Source organism: Episyrphus balteatus, chromosome 1 (genome assembly GCF_945859705.1).
Source record: "Episyrphus balteatus chromosome 1, idEpiBalt1.1, whole genome shotgun sequence".
Lineage (NCBI taxonomy): Eukaryota > Metazoa > Arthropoda > Insecta > Diptera > Syrphidae > Episyrphus > Episyrphus balteatus.
In genome coordinates this window covers 163,660,769-163,677,692 of record NC_079134.1, presented here as the reverse complement: position 1 = coordinate 163,677,692, position 16,924 = coordinate 163,660,769, and the positions used below count along the sequence as shown (strand labels likewise).

General features: G+C 31.5%; 1 protein-coding gene across 1 annotated transcript; it reads left to right on the top strand.

Moving 5' to 3' along the window:
* Positions 1–198: 198 nt before the first annotated feature.
* On the top strand, positions 199–13,399 carry LOC129905086 (protein rigor mortis). The gene is made up of 9 exons (XM_055980460.1): positions 199–1,623; positions 5,074–5,377; positions 7,301–7,469; positions 7,533–7,689; positions 11,475–12,304; positions 12,362–12,521; positions 12,581–12,731; positions 12,796–13,053; positions 13,123–13,399. The coding sequence occupies exons 1-9, from the start codon at positions 345–347 to the stop codon at positions 13,238–13,240; spliced, it is 3,426 nt and encodes a 1,141-aa protein (XP_055836435.1). The 5' UTR covers positions 199–344; the 3' UTR covers positions 13,241–13,399.
* Positions 13,400–16,924: the final 3,525 nt, after the last annotated feature.

The following is a 16,924-nucleotide window of genomic DNA, read 5'->3' as shown; positions in this document are numbered from 1 at the left end:
GAGTTTTTCTATACAAAAAGCTGTTGGCAAAAATTATTAAAAATATTTTGCATTCAATTTGAGGTGTTAAATCACGAAAAACCTGTTGAATAACAATAAACTTGGCATCACTTCCTCAGTAATGTCATTTTATAATTTTCTCAGCTGTTTGGAGCGAGATAGATCTATTATTTTTTTGCAGACTCCACTCCACATGCAAAAAAATTCAGTTATAAAAGTTAATCCAAAAAAGTTATCGCACAAAAACCGTAACATAAAACTTTAAAGAAAAATAAAACAAAACTATTTCATAAAGGTTTGGTATCTTAACAAATTAAAACTTATTAAATAATATTGCCTTTAATATGGCAACACCAGTAGTCAAAGTTCCCATTGTTCCACAATGGAATCTAGTCGCCGGTTGTGTAGCGACTCCCGATCAAGGTTTTCTTTATGTCGGCAACAAAACTATCAATTATATATCTGCAATTAAAAGTGGTGAACAAGCACCCGTAATGAAAATCTTTCAAACCCGTCAAACTATTCGTGGTTTAGATTGTGACCCAAGTTGGGCGACAACCAAATACTTTGCCATTCTTGCACAAGACAATTCTGTGCAAATATGGGATTTCGATCAAGCTAGAGCTATTTATGGCCACAAGGCACATTTTATTAAACCACACAATGAAGGTGACATTCCTGGCCCGGCCAATGAAGGTGTCCACATGGGTTTTATGTTTAATCGAAATATTCTTTCGATTTGTCCAAATGACTTGGTTGTTTATTGTGTCGCATCGAATACATTTTGTCGACGACAGCGTATTATTCCGAAGAAATACCCTGTCACTATTTTAAAGTGTTCTCCATTTAATGAGAATATATTCGCAGTTGGAACTCCGAAGGGCTTGGTCATTTTAGCTGATCTTAGGACAGAACAAGTTTTGTACACTTTAAAAGGTCATGATGCTAGTGTAACTTCGTTAGCTTGGAATATTATAAATGCTCCTTGCTCAGTCGTAGTCGCCGCCCCAACTGTTGATACTCCCCAAAAACCACCACAGCAAAAGTCTCGTCCAGATCCGAAAACTCCAATTGGTGGTTCGGATGATATATTCGATATTTATGATTATGATTATCTTGAGAATGAATTTGGAGCTCCTTGTAACAATAAACAGAGTCTTGAACAGTTTGAGGGTATTGACAAGAATCAAGAGGATGGCAACAATACTAACTTTAACTATGTCGAGGCCTGCGAGAGCCTCAAAGAAGAAATAGATGCTCTAAAGAATAAATCAGATAGCTTCAATGAGCCTCAAGTCACTTTGGAAGATTGTCAGGAGTCTGAGCATCGAGCTGAAGTCTCGAGCTCATGTGACTCAAACAACAGTGTGGAACTGTTGGATAAGAGTTCCACTGATGAGAGTACAAATAAGGAAAAACACGTAATGCAGCATCAAGCTGAAGTTCACACCCAAGAAGAGATGGAATTGACTCCTCCCAGGGTGGCTATGGCGCCACCAGCTAGTCCCAAGAAGATTCCATTACTTGCATCAGCTGGGGCAGATTCTGTCGTCTGGATTTGGAATACAAAGACTGGGGGAGCCTGTGATCAACTGAAAGGTCGGAGTACTCCACATGGAAAGAGTAAGTATGGTCGACAATTTTTGAAACCAAAAAAAAAAAAAAAAAATGGTAGGATGAAACCCAATGGAAAAGGAGGTTAATATGATAATAATGAAAGTTCGGGAATTTATTGGTTGAGTTGAGTTTTAAATGTTAAAAAATGGTATATCTATATATATTTAATTCTTACCCATTTTTGACTAAAGCAAAAAAAAAACACATTTTTCAGAGATTTTACCTGTTGCAGGTTTTCCTAAATATCAAAAAATCTATGAGTTTCCTGGCAAACTTGTAAATCACTTTTTTGTTCATTATTGTTTTCTTCATAAGAATAAATTTATAAAACACTGTTTATAATACATTTATCGAAGAAAATCGGCCCAAAGTCAAAAATTATCATGGGTAAAAAAAAAATAAATACCCTATAAAAATTAATATCTGAGTAATAAAAAAAGATATTCACATTTCTTAAATGCAGTTACAAAGAATAGTATTAACGGAGAAATTAACATTAACATAAGTAAATGCATACTCAAGTAAGCGGCAGGGTTCGGACTTCAGTTTCAAAATTTCGAAGCAAATTTGAAAAAAAAGTGAAGTAGATCCCAAATTTCGGAAGTAGATTTCAAAATTAAACTTTCAACATTTATTTACAAAAATTTATTATAAAAAAATTATTTTTCAACAAAATTATTTTTCTTTACTTTTTTTATTGAATCTTTTCCAAAAAACCTTTCTCATCTAGTGGTTGTAACGGTGCTTTGGGGTAAAACGGTTAATTCAGCATAATCTAACAAATTTTTGATCAGGAATTCTCCAAAATCAGTCAAAATTACTTTAATAAACTTTATTTATATCTTGAATTCGAAGAATAATTGACCTCCATTCATCATTTGAGATTTCAGTTGAGCTTTATTTCTCAATGCCTCGACCAGATTTAAAATTGAAGTTAAATCACTTTCTCTAAATTTATTATTTGAAAAATATTTTTCAGTCAAGAAATAGAAGTAAATCCTGAAAAAGAGAAGTAGGGAAGTAGATTTTATTTTTTTTCCAAAATCGAAGTAAATCTACTTCGATCGAAGTAAAGTCCGAACCCTGGTAAGCGTTTTCTTAAATCATTGCTAAAGGGTATCAACTTTGCAGATAGAGAGTTATTGTAGAACAACTTTTTTCTTAGAATATAACCAAGAATCATCCCCCAAAATGCCCTTATCTCATTCCTGGACACCCTGTATATGGCAAAGTTGTAGGTAATAAAAAGATCTACAACTTTTGTATTAACAATTTTTTCACAATTTTAAAATTTATGTTATAAAAATTTATGAAATAACCAAGTTTTTGGTTTTTTATTTTTTTCTGGTGAAAATCTATCTTAGTATGTCCTAAATATACTAATTTATCTAATTAAAAATATTTATTTTTTCACCTTATTTTGACTTAGGGCGAAATTCATGGTCATTACTCAAGTTAAGATTTTTTTCAACTTGAGTAGGGTAAAATCTTGACTTGACAAAATATTTTTTTGATCAAATTCACAATGAAATTTGACTGATTTGAGAAAACTATCATTTAAAAATATATATGTATGTATTTTTAATAATTGTCTGTCTAAAAATGAAGTCGCCAATTCGCCATCCTAAAATGTTAATCTAACAAAATCAAATCAATTTAGAATTTGAGAACATTTTTTCGTCATCTGGAGATTTAAATGACATTATTTGAGGGAATGCTTAGGTTGAGAAAAATTTCAACTTGAGCAACGACTATGAATTCCGTTCTTAATACAAAAAAGCGCCCTAATTTTCAATTGAAAATTCACGTGTTAAAATAACAGTTTTTTTTTTCAAAAATTCGGTTGGCATTTTGTTCGTTGAAATCTCTACTTTTGATGGTGCAAAAAAAAAATATACATTACTATAAAAAATGTTCTCAGAAAATGCAAAAAAATATTTTATAATCATTATGTACAAATGTACATTAAAACAAATGTGATTGCTGCAATTTTTTTCAGTTAGAAAGTTTATTTATTATATTCACATTACATTCATGTCATATTCATTTACTCAGTTATTCATTCGTTTTTGTCTCTTTGATGGCATTTCTTCATCGTAAGGTTCTTCGAAATCTTCAAGACCATCACCTTCTCCGTCTCTAATGCTATCTCCGGTCTGTATTGGTTTTTCATCCAAAATTTCATCTGAATCATTTACTTTCTCGTAACTTTTTTCTTCTATATTGGAGAAATTTTCAGAACCATTTGAGCATAAATTTGTATATTTTAAGCCATGTTTTCGGCAGCCAGCCCCAATCTGTTGCTGTCAATTCATTACCCAACCAAGTTTGAAGCTGATAATATGCCTTGTAAAGATATTAAGGGTATTCACGTAACGAGACAATTTTCTACTTTGCAGAAAAATAGAAAATTCCGCAAAAGGTTTAAATGAACACCCCAGCAGAAAATAATTGCGTAAACAAGGGAAACAAACAGCTGTTTGTTAAATGTCAAATTGAACTTATAAAATTTGTTAATTAAAAAAATTAATTCAAGCTAATTTTGCAAATACTATGCAACAATAAAAAAAATGTAATTTGCTCAAATAAAATAATATATTCTTTTCAATATTAACATATTTTATTTGTGGTTATCTGAATAATAAGACATAAATCGCGTTCAAAAAGATATTCCAGATACGGGGATCCCAGATAGCCTATCCGATAGGTGATTGAACACACCCAAAGTTTATCAGATTTTATTTTCTACGGTTTCTGCTTCAAATTTGTGAGATAAAATTCTATGATTTGCGGAATATTTTTCCCATACAAATTTTGACAGCTCATTTCTACCGATAGAAAATTCTACGGTTTCTACGGTTTTTATGGGTTTTCCGCGTTTACGTGAATACCCCTATTGTTCTTCTTTTTCTTCTGTGGGTGGGTGGCATTATGCCCAAATTTATAGAAATGAAATTAATTCCAGATGTATTGCTCAAAACTAATTGCTGCAGCTGTGAAGTTGGATGTAACAATTTAAAATATCGCTGCCGAAAGCATGGTTTAAAATATACAAATTTCGTAGAAAAAAAAGATAAAAATAAAAAACCAAAAACTCGGTTATTTGAATTTTTCACATAAATTTTTAGGTTATGTGAAAACATTGTAAATAAAAAAGTAGATCTTTTTGTTGCCTACAACTTAGCTTTGTGACTTTTTTCCATAGGACTTGTAGTTTCGCCGTAAATCGAGATATACCATTTTTTACCATTCAAAACTCAACCCACTCACTTCCCGAACTCGGCTCGCCCGTAATTTATTTTTCCTTTAATTTTTAAACATATTCACCTCCTTTTTCCGATGGGTTTAATCCTGCTGTTATTTTTTATTATTATTTATTTTAATGTTTTTGAAGGCTTCGGCTCGTCTACTATTCTAAACTTGATTCTTACATTCTAACATTAAATTCTTTTCCAGATTACCACATTGAAGCATTATGGCTAAGTTCTAATAATTTGTTGATAACATCTAGATCTGGAACCATAACATCCTTCACCGAAGACATTACTAGACCTGGCAAATATAAAGAAGACAAAAAAGAGTTCCCACAACAAGCTGTAATGTCAATGTGTCTATCCATCAAAGCTCCTCTCTTGTGGACTATATCATCTTTCAGAGAGATTGTTTGTGAGAATTTAGAAACAAACAAGATTATTGCCAAGTACAGTTGTGCTTCCACGAATATAATTACAATGCGTGAACGACCTGATGATATGAACAAGTAAGTGTTCCCAAAGTAGAATTTGAAATGGAAATCGTTTAACTGAGAGTGCATTTGAGTGGAGGAATGGTGAACTTGCCTTCATAAATGTACCTGAAAATTGAAAATTTAGCTTAAAACTTACTTACTTAAAACTAATAAATGTTTATTGGTTAGTTGTTATGTTTAATTTTATTATTTTTTAAGAAATTCTGTAGTTTACTTATGTAGTTAAATTGTTTTTCTATTTAGTTTTAAAAATTTAAATTTTAGTTAATAAAAGAAAGCTGATGCTTTTGTTCTAAATTTCACAAATTATAATATCTGACTTTTGATTATGTAAAAATAACAACTGTTGCCGCCGTTTCTCCACTCAAAGAATTGTTTTACTTTAAATCTATTCAACAAAGATAAATATTTTAAGCATGTTTTGTTTTAAATAAATGGTTGTTCCTTGGGCGCCATGGTGGTATGTCCCGTAGACTATCACGTCGGAAGTTTAAATTTAAAACAAAAAAAAAAAAATGCACGCACCAAGTTAAAGGAAAAAAGAAACTTTGAGATTATGTCAAAAAGTTCGCGGATTGGCAAGGAACTTGATGGATTTTTAACATTGGTAAAAAAGTTTAAAAAATAGCCTTGCAAACAAATTGTTTGTCAAGTTCTTCAAAATAGGCAGAAATTCACAACTTCACCGATGATTTTTTTCTTCCGATTTCTTTTTTGTTCGTTTTGGGAATAAAATATAATCAGAAGGACCAAATCTGAGTTTTGAGTCTTAAAGGCTGTCGTCAAAAACGAGCTCTTGAGAATTGAACTTATGTTTTGAAGCTTCTTATGCATAAATGCTAGTGAAGTAAATTGGCTACGTCTTCCGTAAACTTGAAGCTATGTTTTCCAAGGCGAAAGTCCCCGAAAGCAATTGACAACTCTTCAAGTTGTTGAAGACCTAAATCAAAGCTGGAAAATTAATTTCATCCATGAATTAATTTTGTTTCTCTGATTCATTTGCTTACTCAATGAAACCTCGAAAACTAATGAAAATTACCCGTTTTTAACCAAACCTGGTATAATTTTTTGTAATGAATGTCTAAAAAAATATGAGGTAAAAAATTTCCATCATAGTTCTCCAACCACTGCATTCCGCGAACTTTTTCCCCCACCCTCGTAATAGACTCCAACATCAGATACGGATACCAATGCCAAAAATAAAAAGGAATGTGCAATTGAAAGATACATATCTGATGCGTTTATATCCTTATTTCTCGCGTGCCACTGATAACTTTGTTCCAGTCTTATTTGTTTTAGGCTAGAATAACCCGCTAATAGTCGATTGACTTTCATGTACAAACTCATCCGAAGCAGTCTTTAAGTGGGCCTGGTGGTTGTATCTATTTTATTGACATTACTTTATGCATCCGAAGCGATTTTCGTCGATTTTGTCATGGTTGCACTCATACAAATAAAAAAAAAAAAATGTTGGAACGATAATGATGATAAAAAACTTTTCAGCTTCTGCAAAAAAAATAAATGATACAGTCTAAATTACATCTTTTGTCCCCAAGCTCCTTATAAATTGAGAAAATCGTTAATTTCCTTATTTTCTTGCATTTTGCGACGCAGAAAGTTTCCCCCAGTAATGAATTCACTGATACAATAATCCGCTTTTATATATTCAACCTTCGAAGGAATTACCATTTTCATAGAAATTCGCTATGTCCCTGATCAGTTACGAATTTACAGAGAAGGAACATTTTGTGTAAGCCGACTAAGAACAAACTCAGGAATATTTGAGAGTATAAGTTTATAGGCCTTGGTTATCATGGGCCTTATAAGATTTTAGGATTGATTTATTTATTATTATTATGTATTTCAAAAATCACCTTAACTTTAAATGTAGTTACTTTTCTAACAAATTTAAGACACGTATATTTTTCGTTTCAGGATCGCAATAGCATTTTCCGATCGTCGTATTGGTGTTATTGACATTTCTCAAATATCTCCATTTAACATTTCTATTGAGAATTTTACAAGCAAAATTGACTCGCAAGTTTATTCATTGGTTTGGGGACCAAATCCAGGATTTCTTGCTTTTGGAACAAATGAAGGAAGAGTAAGTTTTTATTATTAAAATTTTCAATGTAACAATCAATGAAACTTCTTTTATATTTTTAAGGTGGGAATTTTCAATACTGACAACCCGAAGATGGCACCATTTCTTTATCATCCAGTATCTGGCAAACCGATTTACTCAATTGACTGGAAGAATCATTACATCTATGTGTGCTGTAATGAAAAAGTTGCTTTATATCATGATAATATGCAAAACAAAGGTAAGCCAACAATACTATACCTTGAAGTCTTTTCATATGTTTGTACAGCAGCATTTCTAGAACTATAAGTAAGATTAGTTTGTGTTGAATGAGTTTTACTTTTTCTCAAATTGGCCAATTGAATTGCTCTTCTACGATAATCCCATATATTCCATGAATATGTATTCTTTGATTCTAGACTAGCAGCTGGTAAACAGTTTTCAGTTTGAATCCCAGCATTAAAAGTTTTCTTTTTTGATGTTGTCTTTTTTCCATATAATGGAGGTTGATTAAGAGGAGATAAATCAATTGGAATGTTAAATAGTAGACACATTTCAGGATTTCGATAAGAAGTTGTTAGAAAACTTTTAATTACAAAATTGTAATTCTTTTCGCCGAATGCTAGGTAATCTTTACGTTTAAATGCAATGAATTTCTTTTGAAACGGTAAAACACCATAAGTTGAATCTGATTTAATAAGAATTCCATTCGATGCAGCCATTGTTAGGATACAGAATTTTTGTAGTGGATTGGTCTAGAAAAAAAGAACTGAAAGAAAATCATTAAAAAAAACATACTCAAGTAACTTACAGCAAAAGTATTTGTTTTAACTTTTTGTACTGGTTCCTGAAGATTATCATTAGTCATGTCTATCATTGATACTTTGTGTGTCACAATCAACTCTTTTGAACCAATTTTTAATGCAATTTCCTCAAATGGATAATCAGTTTTAATAATTTCAATCATTCTATCATTAATTTGATTGATTTCAACCAAATAATATAATTTCATTAAAATTTGGTACCAAGTTTCAAATAATTTTGTAAAATAAGGCTAAAAAAGAACAATAAAAAAGGTTCTCATTTTTGTTTCCAAATTGGGGGGAAAAAATAAACTTACAAAAACCGCTTCTGATGGAACAGCTAATCTAAACTTTACCGCATCGTGAAGCTTGAAAATTAACTCCCTAAGTTGTCCAACATCATGGTCAATGAGATTCTTTAAACTCGTTACGTGTTCCTTGAGTTTTTTCAAATATGATTCATGTTGCAAATTGACGTAGTTGAATTTGTTGAACAAGTTTAGATCATCAATAGCCATTCCTTTTGGTAGTCTATAAATTAGTTTCTTGTCGACTAAATTAATTGTTACTGAATTTGAAACCGCCTGTAAGCCAACTTTAATCAAATCACTGCAATTTTTCATGTTCAATCGTAACGATTCAAGGGTATTATCGTATGCCATATAAACATCGTCAACCACTGGATTCAAAGGATTCAAAACCATTTACAAATTCCAGTTATAAATACACCCTCGACTTACCATCACGTATAGCCTCCCCGCCTTGGTCGGTATGTTTGTTAAACAACAAAATTCCACACATGATTTTTCCCAAATGTTCAAGATAATCTATCTGGTAACGTTTTTTCCGAGAAACAAAGTCAAGAATGTCTTGCTTTGTTAAGATGCTTTCTAGAGCAGCTTTTGCCCGTGCTAACATCTGAAATAACATTCATTCAAAACTACTACAGAAAAGTATTAAAAAAAAATAAGCACTTCTGTGTTCTTTGGACTAAACATTTTGTTAGATGCAACGATGTATGTTGTTATCTTTCGCACGAGTTCATCATGATCTTTTTTTGTATTTCCATTGGAACTGCAAATGTTTTCCAAAAGAGGTTTCAATTTGTCCTTTGTAATTTTGTCGTACTTTTCTTGGACGTCTGCCTGGTCGAATGTAGAGTTTTCAAAGAAATGTCTTAGTTTAAGCATTTGTATCACGGGACCATTATCTAAATAATATATGCATTATTATTGAGTGTAAAAAGATGTTATGCCCTTATTTACCAATTATTTGATCATAAATTGATTGATAAATTTCTAATGTTGTTTCTTTATTAGCATTCAATAAATTTTCTCCATGTGTAATCACTAGCCATTTTATCATATATTGCATCAATGATCTTGGAATTGATATATCTTGAAGGGAACATTGTTCAAGTGCTTCTCTTGTTAAAAAATCGACCACAAAATTGTAATCCATTTTGAAATGAAAAAAAAATTCTCTTTTTACGAATTCCTTTGACAAAGTTTTAAGAGTTATTGATCAAACATTTTTTCATTTCAACGCAGTGTTGTAGTCAAAATTACTGAAGACACAAATTTGAAGTGTTGTCGTGGTAATAACAGACATACCATTGCTTCCAATACTTTTGTATTGGAATTCGTAGTGTGCATTTCATTTTTGCCACATAACTATAAAAGCAAAGCAAACAAAGTCATTACTCGATGGGTATTCTTAATCCTATGTCGGCACATGGGTGCGAATTTGGCAGACAAAAATTTAAAAATTAAAGAATTTTCAAAAAAGTGTGCACAAAATAGTCTCGTTAAAATAGTTATAATATATTTTTAAGGAATTGTGAATATAATATTCGAATTCTTCGAAAAATTCTATGTCAATTTTATTTACATATTCCCTAAAAAAATATTGAGACCGAAAAAAGTTATAACGACATGAAAAAGTACAAACCAAATTAACACCCGTGTGCCTTTTACGTCCCAAAAAAGTGGTGTGCCTCCAGAGGGTTAATCATTGAAAAAACCTAGCATTTTTATCCTTTCTTACATTACAGCCATCACCCTCGTCTTCACTCAATAGTAGCATTATTTGCATTATTTTCATGTTACTTGAAAAAGTGAATGTAACGTATTTAATATTACGTGCCTTCCAAAATGTTCATGCTGTCCACCACTAAAATTATTTTATGAGTCAATACCCACTCGAGTGGGATCCCGCTAAGCCATAAACAATTTTATTTTAAAAACAAACATAGGAACATTTAGAATAATACACTGCTTTACAGATAGCAACTTTAGGCAAGACCACATCCAATTTGTAGGTTATGTGAGCTTCTTGAAATTTGAAGACGTAGACGTTTTATTTCATCATTGATTCCTAAGAACAAAATATTTTATGACCATACATTTAGTTTTTCCCTATGACACAAAAATTACTTTACTCAAGCCTCAAGCCAAAGGGTGTTGCATTATGAATTTGTGTCTCATGATTTTATTAAAGCTTTGGGCGAAATTCACACAAACTTTTATTTTGTATGTAGCTTGTCTCGGTTTTGAACTTGCTTTTTGAAATTCATTTCTTTTTACGTGTATTGTATCTAGAGAGTTTGTAACAGATTCGGAATCTCCATTCTTTTCTTAGATATCTCTGGGGTTCCTCAAGATAGCCACTTGGTCCTTTTATATTCATACTCACTATAAATGGTATTCGAAATGGTCATTACAAATTTTCATATCTCACTTAACAAATTTCTTCATGACCATTTTGTCGACATATCTCATCTGCACAGTTAATCACTATATTGTGTAGAAAACTGCATGGAGCTAAATAAATGCAATTTCCAACTATATACTAATTTTTTTTCGAAAACGCATCGGGTCTCAGCCCATAACCATCTCGAAGTTGATTTACGACTTAGCCGCACGATATGTCGGTCGCACTTTAGTCGCCTGCGACTTACATTCACACGAGTCGAAAAGCTTCGCCGCACGGCAAAAATCGACTCGTGAAAAGTCCCCATTAGGATTTTTTGTGACAATGAGCTTTATTTACAGTAAGCTTTATTTACATAGACAAAATAGTTCTTAGACCCAATGCTGAAACCTTTGAATACGTTTCTGAAGTAAAGTCAGTGACGACTGCGCTTCTGAAGTATGGTCGGTGACCATTGGTCACCTATTCAAAGTAATTAAATATTAAACAAAATGTTTATTTGGTTTTGCAGACCCAATTGTTTTGGAGTACATCACAGCAGCATCGTCTATTTCCGTTCGCGGCAAATATCTCTTTGTTGGCACTCAAAATGGACATGTTGAAATATTCAGAGAAAAAGAAAGTCCAAAAATATCCTACGATCTCATTCGGAGTCTGGAAATATGCCCTCGCTACGTAACTGACATTTCTTGGAGTCCAATAAACTCATCACGTTTTGCTGTTGCCTCAATGTCTAAGAAAATTCGTGTTTTCAATTTCAACGAATTCGACGGAACTGCTTCCCTAGCTCGTGACATTGTCATCAACAGCACATCAGCATCAAATGCTAATGTTAAATGGAGTAACTCTCGAGATAATATGCTTCTGGCAAGTGGTTTCGATGGAGCAATGCGTGTATGGGACCTCAATTCCCAACGCGATGATGAATTCTTTCTCAAACAATTCCAATGTCCAATGACTTGTGGTATGTTTTTGCCCTCCGATGAAAATATTGTTATGTGCGCTGGTCGAACAACATCGATAGAAATGTTTAATATGCTTCTGGAAAATACCCAAAAGTATTCGAGTGTTAAATGGAAGAAACAAACAATGAAGACACTCGATGGAGTGCAATGGGGAACAAGAATTCCATCTGGTGATGGAAAATCGAAGAAAGAAAAAAGTCGTAAAAGGAAAGAAAAGATTGGAGGTCCGCTCATTGAAGCTGCTCCCGAAGATGTTAAAACTGATGGAGAAGATGTTGCTGGTTTGATGACTAAACTTCAGCTAGAGGAAAAGCAGGAAAATGAAATCTCCGGACCGACACAATGCAAGGAGTGCAAAGATTCAGTATTTTTGAAGGTGAAATTAATAGCTTTAAGATTTATTAGCTTGACTTCATTTTTGAATTTATTTTAGAATCCTCCGACTATATTGTATTTAACAACAAAGGAAATAAATAAAGACAGTTTGGACAAACTTATATTCATGTTAGACTCGTCTCATGGAAAACAGCGTCTGCTTGGACCAAAACTCTTTGGAACTAAAACTGATGCCAAGAGAGTTCTCGAGGAAGAAAGTGGGTTCTTCTCCTGCTTACATGTATTTTTCCTTAATTTTAATTAACCTTTTTTTCAGTTCGAAATCAGCAGTCTTCTAATTCCACATCAATCTCAAGCATTCTAACATACCAAGTCAACACGAATCTTCAGCAGGAAATTGTGAAGCGCATTGAAACAAAAACTCTTACTGAGTGGCATGTTTCTCTTGCTCCTTCCGTGTCATATATGTAAGTTGCTGTTTTGGTTCTCTTAATGAGTATTGATTATATTGCTAACTTTCTAAAATTAAAGGTTTTGGAAGAAATGTTGTCAAGCATTCACCAACCAACTCATCGAGCAGGGTCACATTCTTCAAGCTGCCACTTATCTCATTGCATTGCATGACACCAAGCAAGTCATAAATATTTTAATGGACAAACAATTCTTTAAAGAAGCTATAGTTATAGCCAAAATCCATTGCCAACCCGATGACAAAATAACAACTGAAATTACTGACAAATGGGTTCGTTATTTGGAATCGGTTGGAAATTTAAATGCTGCAGCTTATATGTAAGTTTTTTTTAATCATAATAATGTTTGTTTATTTAATACAAATTTTTTATTTATATTTTTATTAAGTTGTGCTGCTTCTGGACAACTTCAAAGAGCTTATAATGTCTTGTGCAAAACAAGAAATATAACACCAGAAATACAAGAAGTACTCGATAAAATACATGAAAGAACTATTAAAATGTAAAATCCAGTATTAGCTGTTTTGAACTGAATTGGTTTCAAATTCCAGAATTTAAAATTAAAATTACTTTTTACTTTAAATTGAACTGAACTGAATTATCGTTAAATATGCGTTTTATTTAAAAAAATAATAAATAAAATGAAGTTGATATTATACATGTAACTGTTGGTGTTTGTTTCTTTTTTTGTTGATTTTATGGGGTTTGGAATTCTGCAAAGTCGCATTTTTCCGAAAACAGCAACTTTTTAAGGTAATTTTTTTTTGTTTGGTCCCGACTGTATTCAATGAGAAAGGGAGGTTGAATAGCAGCACATTGTTAAAATGTAAGAAAAATAAACTTACATATTATTATTAACGATAACTTCGTATGAAAAGCATGCACGTATTTACATCTTCTTATGTCGTAGGCACAAAGCCAAAAACATGAATCTGCACAATTTTACTTTTAAGAAAAACGGCTTCCAAGTTTTGGAAACTCATGCAATCTTATGGAAACTCGTGGAACCGAAATTGATAGTTTACGCTTCTAGGCAACAGATAGAGGATTTGAATTGACGCAGTGAATAGAGGGACCGATAACAAGTAAAATGACGCATCAAAGTGAAAATGTACAAAATGCAGATTCGCTGTTTTGGCGTTTTGTCGACGATATACATACAAAAGAGAGTTTGTTAAGTGTGTGTGTGGCCGATAAACATTTCCAACCAATTTTATTGTAATGCAAATTCAAGGAATTAATTGATTAGATGGGTATTTTAAACAGGATGGTAATATGTATTTTTAATAGATTTGCTTTCCATTACAAATTAAAAAAAAGTATTTATTGCAAATAAAAAAAATTGTATTGCAACTAAATAAAATATTTGCACTGAAACAAAAAATATTTATTTCAATTTGCAACTAAAAAAAATATTTTGCATTAAAAAAAATGTTATTGCAATGATAACAGTTTGCATTGAAAATAAAATTTTTGTTGCAAATAAAATATTTTACTTCAATATATTAATACATTTTGATTGCAATTAAAAAATTTACAGTAGTTATTTCAACTATCATATTGAAGCTTATTATAAGTGGAAATATTTAAAATTGAAAGAAATTTGACTAATATGTATTAAAAAAAATTAATGCTCACATTTATTTGCAATGAATTTTTTTTTGGTGCAGAAAATTTGTTTATTTGCAATCAAATTCAACTCTGCGGGGTTGGTGGGTTAAGTTGTGGTGGCTTGTAGTTGTACGTATGTTGTCAAAAAATTGGAAATGTCTTTCATAAAAAAACTATTGATAATACTCATCATAGCATTTTTGTTTAATGATGTTTTTTCGCAGAAAAAAAAATAACAAAAACAAAATTATCTCTAATTTATAGTATCAAACTAAAATATGCCGGTAGTAAAGGTGCATAAATAAAAGAAAACAAACAAAAAATGCTACACAAACTTAAAATAGCCATTAAGACTCCCCCAAAAGCATTAGACCATAACATGATAATTTTTTAATGACCAAAGAATAACAGCTAGCACATTATTTGCAAATAAATTATTAAATAAAACACAAGGGTAATTTTAAAGAACGCATATTTCTTATTTAAACATCATAAAAAGAAGATTTCTTATTTTTCTCAATGTGGAAAACAATTTCAATTTCAAAATCTTACTATAAGATACTAATTGATGACAGTTACGCAAAATATTCAATTCAAATATTTGTTTTAAACAAATAAAATTATCAACATTTACCAAAAGCGTGTTAAGAAATCAAATGACAAATAAATGAGTTTAGCAAAATTTCATAACCATATCGCATTTTTGTACATATGTATACAAAAATGTCAATGCCTTACAAACAAATCTTTTACAAAAAAAAAACAAATAAAAGCAAAGCAAAGATAAATTCAATTCCAACGCATTTATATGTTAATGAATTAATCCCACATTCATTTCAAATTATATGACTCGCTTTTTCAGCCAAACCCTCTAAACACTTCAACCAAGAAGCTTAAAAAAAAAAAGAATAATATCAATTTCAGATGTTACGTAGAAGTAATTAATTTTCTTCCAAAAAAAAAACAAAAAAAACTGTCTTGAACCTAAAGCATGGTGTGAAGAGACTCTAATAATAATGGATTACCTGCTGCAATACCTATATTTATAATGCTTTCTCTCTCAATTGACTTTAAATTCAAACAAGAAATTTTAAAGAAGAAGACACAAAAAAGCAATAAAATAACAATACAATGCGCCGCCGCTACAATCTTTGAATTTAAAAATGCTTTAAAATTAGCATTTTCTCAATTGTGAACTAGCTAACTAAAAAAGCTTTTTTTCATTCACAATGATCTGCGCTTTGGGATGATTGGGAACTAAAAATCAGACAAACAATCTTTTCAACGCCTAGTCATACAGTTAGTTCTCTTTTAGACCCACAACAGGTGAGGTTATTGCGTTGCGTTTCACTATCCGTTCCGATCTCGTACTATATTCAAGTTCGTCACTCAGCTCTTTTGTTTTCACTTTTTTCTCGTGCCACGAAGAACACAATTAAACAGTTTCAAAGTCCCCTCTATGCAATTAAAAAAAAAAAAACTCTAGCAAATATCAATTAATAATTTATAAAAGATTACAAAGTCGAAAAATAACAGTGCATTTATTAATATATTTTTTGGAATAAATTTTATCATAAATCCAAAGAGAAATCGCGCAAGCAAAATATACAAAAAATTTAAATATGAATGGCATCTTTTTATAATCTTAAATCAAAACAATGCCAAAGCCCTTGTCGTTGTCATTGCTTTTTTTACAATTTAACCTTTTTTTTTTGTGTTGTTGTTATCTTCTTTTAAAATAAAAGTGAAAGGTTCAATAATCGTTGGAGTTTCCCGGAACAGCTAAAAAGAGTAATTTACGGTAGTAAAAATGCATACCGTAATGCCTATGATTTGAATTATACTATGACGCTCTACCATGTGATGGAATATGGACCTTATCTTTGTGGTTCTGTATTCTTGCAGCTGGCAAATCATAACTGTTTATGAGAGAATCTTGAAGTAGTGTGAAGTGTTGTCTTACGTAGTCTTGAAAATATTTCTGCTGCTATGCTAATTGACGCGAGATTGCGTCAGAGATCTGTGTCATAGCGCACATTGGATCAATATCAATTTTTTTTTTCATGATTCAGGCGTTTTGTTTGTTCTTCGACCTTTTCTATCTTTTCTTTACACAGTTTCATTTCTCCTTTTAAATATGCAATTTACAAGTAAAGGAAAAAAAAAAATGATAACAGTAATATATCTAACGAATAGAGTGGACAGAGGTAATAGAATAGTACGATGAACAGTGAAACGGTCTGTTTATGGTTAACTTTGATTGGCAAAACCGTCATCGTTAGTGATTAACAACACAAATTTAGCTTTTAACATTCTCAGCACGCGTTCACATTTTTTTTCTTTTTTTTTTTTTGCATTTTTGGTAATCACTCAATACTCTCAAGAAAAAAAAAATTGACGTTGGTATCCGGTGTGGTGGCAAAAGCGAAAGAGATACTTACATTCCACAAAAAAAAATTTTAAAAAAATAATTGAAAATTAAAACAAAAGAGCTGAGGTTCGAACTTGGTGCAACATGCTTCTTCTACGCATTTAAACGGGACTGTAATGTGTTGCTACAAAAAAATATATTCAGTTAT